The 10,336-nt window shown below is 46.0% G+C and overlaps 1 protein-coding gene across 1 annotated transcript in view; it reads left to right on the top strand.

The window, feature by feature from the left end:
• Window positions 1-4,295: 4,295 nt before the first annotated feature.
• PDIA5 (protein disulfide isomerase family A, member 5) overlaps window positions 4,296-10,336 on the top strand; it is a 75,001-nt gene continuing 68,960 nt past the window's right edge. The window contains exon 1 of the mRNA XM_012734595.1: window positions 4,296-4,423. Coding sequence (XP_012590049.1) covers window positions 4,376-4,423 — 48 coding nt within the window. The 5' untranslated portion in view covers window positions 4,296-4,375. The remainder of the gene's footprint in view (window positions 4,424-10,336) is intronic.

Below are 10,336 nucleotides of genomic sequence, written 5' to 3'. Positions count from 1 at the left end.
CAGGAGAGGTCTGCTGCTCTATGTGAGTCAGCTCCCTGGCGGGGGCTGCGGCTATCTTTATAGTGCTGCCCTTAATCCTTAATCCATTGCTATCAGGGAGGGCCCAGAAATATACTTTCTTGTGATTCTGGAGACTATATGTTTAGATCAGAGTTAGTTTTCTGAAGATGTTTCTCTGTTGGCTCGTAGCTACTGCTTCCCCTCTGCCTGCACAGTCTTTCCTTCTTTCTGTGTATCTTAACGTCCTCCCTATACAAGGTTTCTGTTATATTGGATTAGGCTTATCTCAGTGGCTTTTTTTAAACCTTAAGCACTTCTTTAAAGTTTTCACCTTTAAATGCAGTTATAGTCTGAGGTCCTGGGGCTTAAGATGTCAACACAGGAGTTGGGGGAGAGAGCACAATTCAGCTCACACAGCAACAACAAATAAACAAATCTACTATGAACATTTTTTGGTAGTCTGTATGTATAAAGTATCCAAAACAGTTGAACCAATTTATACTTCCATCAGCAATGTATGGAAGTACAGTTGCTCTACATCTTCCTTGAATTTCATTCTAAGGGCAATGGGAAATCACTGGAGGGTTTCAAAAGAGTGACAGCTAAATCCAACCAACATTAACAAATGCACTGTAGGGTGTATAAGGAGAAAGATCCAGGTAAACAATTCAGAATTTACCCTTACCTCGGTGAGACATGTCAGTGATTTTAGGACCTGTAGATGGGTTGGGTGGATCTGTTGAGAAGTGAGAGTGAGTCAAGGATTATTCTAAATTTTGAGCTTTGAATCTCTAGGCAGTGAGGAAGGATCCTTCAGCTATAAAACTACCAGCTCCAGACTGTACTACCATTTCCACCTCACTACTGTCTACCTTGAGGGTATAGTAGGTGTTCAATAAACATTTGTGAAAAAAAATAACTGCTAATATGCACAAATGTCTCAGCAGGTGGAATGCCTTCAATAAAAGCTTTCTTTTGAAAATTTTTATTGATGTAAAATTCACATAACATAAAATTAACCATTTTGAAATGTTAAATCCAGTGACACATTCTCAATATTGTGCAACTATATTTTCATCCAAATATTTTCATCCCCAAAGGAGTCATCACCTATTAAAGAGTCACACCCCTTTCCTCCCTCCTCCCAACTCCAGGCAAACACTAATCTGCTTTCTGTTCCTATGGATTTACCTATTTCTGGATATTTCTTATACATGTAGTCAAGGAATACAGTTTTTGTTTTTGAGTTTCTTTGTCTGACATACTATTTTTGAGGTTCATCTACATATTAGCATAGATAGGTAATTCATGTTTTCTGAGGGATGAATAATACCCCACCACATGTATATACCATATTTTGTTTATCCAGTCATCCCTCAAAGGGCATGTGGGTTTTTTCCATCTGTGACTATTGAGAGTAATGTTGTTTTGAACACTGGTGTTCAAGTACTAGAATACCTTTTTTTTTTTTTTTTTGGTTATGATCCAGGAAAACTTTATTTATAAAGAAGGACCACAGGTTAGATATGGTTGCCTTGCATCTATAGTTTGACAACCCTTTTTAAAAAAAGTCATAGTAGTTTATTTTTACATCATTTTGTGCCTTCTTCTATCTCAGTTGTAATCTCTGTGGACTTCTCATCACCAATTCACATGTGTGCCATCACCATAGTCCTGTGCACAACCCCACATTTTTTTTATTATAACAGTTTATTTTTACATCATTTTGTACATTTGTTTTCCATCTCAATTTTAACCCCTGTGGTTTCCCATCACCAACTCACCCGTGTGCCATCACCATAATCCCATGCACCTCCCTCCCCATCCCCCCGGTTTTGATCCCATTCCCCACTCCACCCCCGTAAAATGTCTCTGGTATATGGTTGTTCATTATTTTTGTTATTTTCTCGCCTGGTCCATTATACTCTTGCTATGAGTGAAACCATCTGGTATTTTTCTTTCTCTTTCTGGCTTATCTCACTAAGATTGATCTTTTCCAGCTCCATCCAAGTTGCTGCAAAAGACATGCGTTTCTCTTTTTTGGCTGCTGAGTAATATTCCATTGTATATATGTACCACATCTTTTTAATCCAGTCATCTACTTTTGGGCATTTGGGCTGCTTCCATGTTTTTCCAATCGTAAAAAAAAAGCAGCAATAAACATGGGGGTTCAGATATCTTTTCAATCAGTGTTTTTGTGTCTTTTGGGTAGATACCTAGGAGTGGGATTGCTGGGTTGTAGGGAAGCTCCATGTTTGGCAGTTTGAGGAAACTCCAAACAGTTTTCCATAGTGACAACCCCCCATTTTTTTTTAAAAGATTTATTTATTTATTCATACAGAACTGGGGTACAGGCCAGAGATGCGGAGGGTGAAAGGATTCACCAGAGACAGAGTGGGGAGCAGAACAGGCAGATCGACGAAGTACACTGCTGAGGGGAGCAGCGGGCGGGCCAGGAGAGGTCTGTCTGCCGCGCCATGTGGTCACCTCTGGGGCAGGCGGGGATCGAACTCATGCGGAAGTGGCTTAAGCTTCTTAGTGCTGTGCCTTAACCTGCTGCGCCACCAGGGAGGGCCACAACGCCCCCCCTTTTTTATCCCATTCCCCACTCTACCCCCATAAAATGTCTCTGGTATATAGTTGCTTATTATTATTATTATTATTTTTCTCTCCTGGTCCTTCATACTCCTGCTGTGAGTGAAACTGTCTGGTATTTTTTCTTTTTCTTTCTGGCTTATTTCACTAAGCATGATCCCTTCCAGCTCCATCTATGTTGCTGCAAAAGGCATGGGCTTATCTTTTTGATTGCTGAATAATATTCCATTGCATATATGTACCACATTTTAAAAAAAGATTTATTTATTTCTGCATACAGAACTGGGGTACAGGCCAGAGGTTTAGGGGCAGTGAGAGAATTCACCAGAGACAGAGTGGGGAGCAGAAGAGGCAGATCAATGAAGCACACTGCTGAGCGGAGCAGCGTGTGGGTCAGGGGAGGTCTGACATGTGGGTCACCTCCAGGATGGGGATTGAGCTCATGCTGAAGTGGCTTTAGCAGCTTCTTAGTGCTGTGCTTTAACCCACTGTGCCACTAGGGAGGGCAATGTACCACACTTTTTAAATCCAATTATCCTCTTTTGGGCATTTGGGTTGATTCCATGTCTTTCCTATTGATTACCTTTTTTCCCCAATTCTGGGCACATATGCTAGCAGTGGAATTCTGGGTCATCTACAGTAATCTATGTAGCTTGAGAACTGTTACAGAGCTGTGAGAGGGGCACCATTGAACCCCCAAACCTGCCCACTCTAAATAGGTTCTGCCATACTCCGCATCAAAACAAGACATATAAGACCTTTAATGGGAAGGAACTTTAATACAATGTGTGTGCAATACATAAATACAAAGATATATTTTCTAAATCACCCAAAGTTACCCCATCTCCTTGTGGGTAAAAATCCACCCAAAAGGGATTGGCCCAAAGCAAGGCCTGAAAGCAACCACAAGCCTAAGGCACCTTCTGGCTGGGACCCAGAACAAAGGGTCAGAAATGGCCAGACAAGTCTGGGAGGAAAAGAGCAAAATAAAATCAATATAAATACTGCCATAGTCAACCTCTCCATGGCTCTCTCACCCACTCTGTTTCACCAGTCCAGGGCCAAGAAACAAGACAAAATTTCTTCACATGTCTCTCTGCTCCATGTGCCTCCCTCAGGTCTCCTTTTGGCTCTCCATCCTGCTTCCTTCCTCTCAGTCTCCTCTCCAGATTCTTCTCTTTTCTGCTCAGTTCCACTCTACTTTGGCATGGCAGGGAACCTGGAACCTCCCCCTTTCCTGGGGACCACTGTGTGCTCAATAAAATTTTGCAGAAAGGAAGATGGGACTGAAGACTTTTCCTATTGCTCTCTACCACAAGCAACCCTGGCCTGTGCCATTTGCAATGTGTGTCATCCGGGTCATGTCACTTAATTACTGAGTGGTTTCCTCATCCTCAAAGTAGGGAACTAAAACTTTACTTGCTTGCTGAATGAAAGACTATTCCTAAGGCTCCAGACACAGAGTAAACATCCCAAGTTAACTGCCTTCGTTTTCGCCTGACCTTGTCATTTTACACTTCGCCCAGGCACCCACATAGTTTTGGGGCAAAGTTCCTACCAGCGGGCCACCCAGCTCAGCCTTCCACAAACTACAACTCCCAGCAAGCACTTCGCCCCAACCGCCTCTTTCAGCCTGGTGCGCATGTTTGGCAGACGTGGCACCGGGAACTCGGAGGCGGGGAGTGGCTGGGAAGTGGCCGTGGCGGTTGGACCCGACTGGGCTGGCGGGCGCGGGAGCCGAAGTGGAGACCGGAGCCGGCCGTGCGCAGCGGCCGCGGGAATGGCGCGAGCCGGGCGGGCGTGGCTGCTGCTGCTGCTGGGCATCTGGGTGAGGCAATAGGGTGGGGGTCCTGTCCGCGGCCGGCACGTGCTCCCAGTGTGCGATTCTGCTCCCTGCTCCCGGCCCTCTTTCAACGTGAGGGGACCTGCCCCCCAGCACTGGGGCGGGAACGTGCTTGCCTCGCAGGCTGGGTCTCAGTGGCTGCGGGGGAGGCAGCGGGGTGCCCCTTGCTCCCTCCTCGTAGGACGCTCTGGGACGGTGGGAGCTGGGTGTGCCAGGTGATCTCTCGCCGGGTTCTTGCGCCACCGGCACAACTTTGCGGGGGCGCCGGTCAGGGGGGCGGCCGCCTGCTATGGCGGGATACCGGTGAATGTGGAGGTGCTCTCAGCCCCAGACTCAGGGCCCTGCACCTGTTTGAGTGCGGGCTGGGGAGTGCTCGCCACCTGCCTTACCAGAAGCCTTTTTTAAGGTCCACCTTGTTCTGGTTTCGATCCTGAGATGTTGGGAAACCGCGGGTCACCAATTGGGCCCCAGCCTGCAGAAGGGCTAGAAGGGCTGGGTGGGGTCATCACCTAGGAGTTCTACTCCTGCATCCAACCGAGGCTGACTCCAACCCGGCACTTAGGCTGTGTGACGCCGCGTATCATTTAATGTATCAGACTCAGTCTCCTCATGCATGAAATAGGGACGGGGGAAAGATACCCCTTTCACCAGGTTGTCACCAGAGCCAGATGAGAAATCCTGATGAGAAATTGGAGGAAAGCGCTGTGTAAGCTGTAAAATACTAAGAGCAGAAGAGTAAAATGCTAAGAACAGGGTGCTGGGAGTGGTGGGAGAGAAGAGTGCTACACGTGTGGGGGAGAGGGTAGGGCTCCCTGGGAGAGATTAGAATGGGCAGCTCCAAGCAGTGCAGAACAACCCCCACCGCCCCCCTCCTCCCAGTGCACCTCCGTCTTGCTTTGAGGTTACTTTTGGGTGTGTGATGGGACATTATGACCTTCCACATTTCTCTCATAATTTTGGTCTCCCTTATCTTAGGACCATCTTGGTTCCTTTATTTCTTGAAGTTCCAGGGAATTTCCTGTTGCTGACACCCTTATCAACCCAGATTCTTCAGTATTTTTCTTTTGGGTGTGGCAAAGAGTGGGCCAAGTGGGAGGCTGAATGTAGGTTGAGTTGCTTCCAACTACCAATACTAAATATCCTGTCCTTTGGAAGCATCAGTAACCAACAAACAGTAACCAACAAACTGGTTATCTGGAAGTGAATGTACTCCTAATTCTGATCATCCTCCCCCCGGGACAGAGCTAGACTGCAGTGAACAGTGACTTCACAGATAGGATGTATTTGATGATGTTTGCTTTCTGCTCCCTGGAGCCAGTAGACCTGTCCCCGCTCTAAGCCAGGACTGTGCAGAGGAGGCCATTTCCAGCACTACCCAGATCAGGTAGTGCTCTTGGGTTGTTTTAGTAAGCCCAGCTTTCCTTCCTTCTTGCCCTTTGCTTCCCTCCTATGAGAATAAAGGTTTAGGGAATACGATCGGATTTCATTCAGTAAACATTTGTTAATCAATGTTTGGGGTTGGATTGGATTTGGATTTTGGGTGGAGAATAAAGCACACATTGTCTGCTCTTCTCTATTACTTTGGGTCTGGGAGCTAGGGGAAGTCAGCCTTGAGAACAAATAAATAGGATAGCCAGTGCTAAGGTCCTTGTGCTGGGTCCTTAACTGGAGGGGAGCTTAATCTGGAGGGAGGGTCTGTCCTGGCTTTCCTGAAGGGTTGAATGAATAGTCTGGAGAAAGTGTAGTCAACAGCTAGGCCTTTGGGGTTTGCAGTTACTTTGTGTTAGGAGGTGTGGAAGAGCAGGTGGGTTTGCTGAGAGCACTAGAATTTGAGAGTCTGCAACAAGGACAAGAAAATCAACATTTTCTCCTGCCAAGCCCTGGGTTGGCTTAGCAGGTGTAAGGTGGAGGCACAGGGTCGGTAGTGAGTGGTTTCTGGAGACCAGGTTGAGCTTTTGTAAATTTAAACTCCATGTTTCTCTGATAAGGACCCCCTAGGTCCTGGGAGTGGATTGAGTTTCTTTGTTCACTCAATATTTACCAAGGGCTGATGTGTACAGTGCTGGGCTGTGGCCCGAGGGATATAAAGAAGTATAAAGAGGTCTACAGAGATTTGTGGAACAGGGATGTACATCCTCCACATTGTTTACAATAGTAAAAATATGGAAATGGCTTCAGTGCTCAAAAATAGCTGTGTGCTTAAATGACTTCTGATGCTGCCCATACCATGGGAGACAATGTTGATGAAGAATATTTGCATTTGCTAGAGTGCTATTTTTACTATTAAAATATGATGCATAGAAAAATATCTAAGGACATGGAGAATTGCGTAAGTGTGATAATTAGGGGGGCAAGCAGAGTGCAGAACTGAACCCTAGAGTGTCTGAAGCCTGCTCCTTGCTTGAGGACTTCCAGTGCAATCAGTATTAATACTGATAGCTCGGGAGGGCAGAGTTGTGGATGACTTTTGTTTAGGCTCTTCTGTCTTCCAAGTATTCTACATGAAAATATGTTTGTTTTTATCAGAAAAATTAGTAAAGAAACCTTCAAAAATAGGTTCTTTTTGGGCCTCTTAGCCTTTCAGAAAAATATTAGGTAGAACACGTCTTAGTCAACACTTGGAACAAGCCAGTTCAGCATTTTCAGGCTGGGTGTCTGCTCTCGGCCTGTAGCTGGGGAGGCTGTGTTGTCCTGTTCCCCCAACTCCTGTGGAAGACTCCCTTGCAGCTGACCCTCCCCAGAGCCAGCCATGCTGGCTGTCCAGCAGTCCACACCCGGTCCTCAAGTGGAAGAGTGTCAGACTGGAATGGAGTCTACATGTCACCTGACTCAGGCCAAAGACAAGCTGGACTCTGACACAGCTGTCACTGGTTTACAGACAAAATGGACGGAAACAATGGTGAATGTTTTATTTTCATTAATCCAAATATTTTCTGGTTAAAAACTTGTTTGTTTTCCTGCTATCCATATTTGTGGGTAGGTGGGCATAAATCACAGCACCCTTTTGAAATGAAAAATGAATGTAGTGATAATATATTTTCATTAAAAAAGAAATCCTTGATAAAATTTATTTTAATAAAACCTATATTTTGGACATATTCTGCCAATCTGTGAGATTCAAAAATCTGAACTATTCTATAAGAAAATTAAGACTTTGAGAAAGAAGCCACTTGCTCAAGGCCACTTACTTGGTAAATGTAGAGCTGGAATTAGAGACAGGCCTTGGGAGCTAGAAATCAGGGTTCTGCCTGCTCCATCTCTGTCATCCCAGCTCTCCCACCTGCTTGCCCCCTCCCGAGTGACTGCTTGGTCCCCTAATGGTGACTTGAAGCTCAGAACCTGGTGGGACAATGGGAGGTGGAAGAAGCCGATTATTGCCCCTAGTCGCTCCTGCAGAACGTTTAATGTACATGTATTTAGGTTCTACACCATTATATATTTAATAGGTTTTTGTGGGCTGGCCCGGGGACCTAATTGCCATTTGTAATGCTGTTTGGAACCTGGAGTGCACTTTTCCCACAGAAATAAACACATTATAGAGGAAGTTTTAAAACAGAACTGGCACTTAAGTTGGAGGAATGGCTGAGTGCTGCATGAGTGGCAAGGGCTGGCCCGGGGGACACCGACTGACCAGAGGGGCCTCGCCTCAGGCCTCATGAAGAGAGACTCCATGCTCGGCCCCCAGCACCTAGTGCAGGGCCTGCCTTGCATTCGCCCCTGGTCCTTATGCCATTGCAGGAATTAGCATTGCAGGCTCAGAAAGGATACCTTTAGGAAACTTTCAAAGGAAGCCATGGGCAAAGGAAGTCAAAGGATAGCTAGGGCTGGATGAAGGGAGCCTTGGCGTCTGGAGATGGGGGAATAAGATAGGAAGCGGATGGTAGAGGACCTTAAATGCTCAGCAGAGTTTTTGAGACTTGATTCTATAGGTAATGGAAAGAGGATGAAAGCTGCCCTTTGAAAAACAGGGTCAGGCAGGCCATAATATAGGGTTGGGTTGGAGTGGGAGAGGACTGGATTAATTTCCCCAGAACAACACTTTCTTCCTCTTACTTTCTTCTCTGTTATCTACAAGATAGTGTCAAGTGATGTAGTGGAAAGCTTGTGGGCTTTTAGCCAGCCAGACACTCAGGAGCTGTGTGACTTTGGGCCCTGCCTCAATTTTCTTTCTTTCTCTCTTTAATACATCGTTATGTTATTTACGTTTAGAATTCACCAGTTGTCCCAATAGTGTATTCTAGAGCACTTTTTTTTTTTACTAGATTCCTATCAGAGATTACACATTGAATTTACTTGTCATGGCTCTTTACTCTTTAGTGTGCTTTTATGCTGTATGCTTTTACATCTTTATTTTTCATATAGTTTTTTTTCATCCTATTCCCCTCCTCCCCCCACCCCCTCCCTTCTCTTTCCACCTCCTTCTTAACTTCAGAGCTACAGGAAGTTTGTTGATGTCCAGTAGTTTATGTTTAACATTTTGAATTGTCTGTCTGATATTTGTTTTTACTGTTCTGACATGTTTTGCTAGTTTTCTTATTTATAGTTGGTGGTAATAATATCCAGGTTGCAGAGTTGAAAGGATGGGAAATAATGCAAGAAGCATCCAGCACAGTGCTTGGCACATGGAAACATCCGATAAATGGATGCCGCCATTGCCATCTCAAGTTGTTCAAGTTGTTGAATAAGAGGTGCCAGGGGAAAAGGGCCTGAGAGGTGTGAGCCAAGACTCTGTGATGTGTATGTGTGTGTGTGTGTGTGTGTGTTGGGGGTGGGGGGGGACTGTTTTGCAGGGTTTCTATTTCACTGAGCTCCTGAAGACTCCTTTGCCTCCTCCCTGCTGGGTTCCTGAGGTGGGGGGGGGGGTGGGCATTGCAGAGGGACTCAAAAGTCTCTCTCCTTTGTTCTGAAAGTGAATCCTCTCTTGAGAATGGAGATACCAACCACACTGGGTCCCTGGAGACTTTGCCCCAGCTTTGTGGCTTTGTTCTGGGGGTCTTGTGTCTCACTTACTGTTCTCTTATATTACTCTCACTTTGATGGTTTATTCACACCATCCTTTCACATTTCTCTCTCCTTCCCACTCCCCTTTTCCCTTACCTCCTCCTCTGCATCCCCACTCCATTCCCACTCTGGGGTCTCCCAAATGGAAGGAGAGGAGCCACAGTGCTAATTGCTTGCCTGCTCCTCCTGCCTGGCCCCCCCTGCAGCCTGACTGGAGCCTCTGGCTACCTGTTAACCTATATGTGGGCAAGAATTGTAAAGCACCCAGTACATTTGTAGAAGGCTTTACAGTTTGCAAAGCTTTTCACATCTGTGCAGCTTGGAGCCCCATGTTAACTGAGCTCTTTAACCCCTAGAGAGGGATGGGTAATGGACAGGGGGTAGGAAGAGATAAACCATTGGGTGGTAGTGGGGAAAGTGACCTGGAGGGGGGAGGGGATGGGCAGATAGGTGGGAACACAGTAATGGTTCTCAAGGGCACTCTTGAATGCTTAAGCAGCCTTGCTGGCAGGTAAAATGGCAACATCAGCCATTTTGCTAGGGTGGCCTGAACCTTGCTCTTTAGCTCCCTATGGCAGGGGTATGGGAGGAGGGGCAGCTAGCCGGGCACTCAGTGACCATCTTTTCCACCTTTCTCATCATTCTCCCTTCCTAGCTCTAGATTGCTTTCCTCTCTGACTTCCTGTATCTAAATGAGACTTTTTTTGCATACCGATTTACAGCTACTTCTAAATAATTACTTTGCAGTTTGTGGTGGCCGCTTAAACGCTCAGTGGAGTATAGAGTTGGAATAGGCTTTTTTGTGTCTTTTCATTCCCGAGACATGCTGATCCCCATTTGCTGTGTGCTCTGTTCCCAGACGGCCTGGGGATGAGCCTGTATTTGGCTTCAGAGTCT

This window comes from Condylura cristata, unplaced genomic scaffold (genome assembly GCF_000260355.1).
Source record: "Condylura cristata isolate star-nosed mole 26May11 unplaced genomic scaffold, ConCri1.0 scaffold00003, whole genome shotgun sequence".
NCBI lineage: Eukaryota > Metazoa > Chordata > Mammalia > Eulipotyphla > Talpidae > Condylura > Condylura cristata.
Note: the sequence above shows the minus strand (reverse complement) of the source record. Positions and strands in the feature narration are given on the sequence as shown.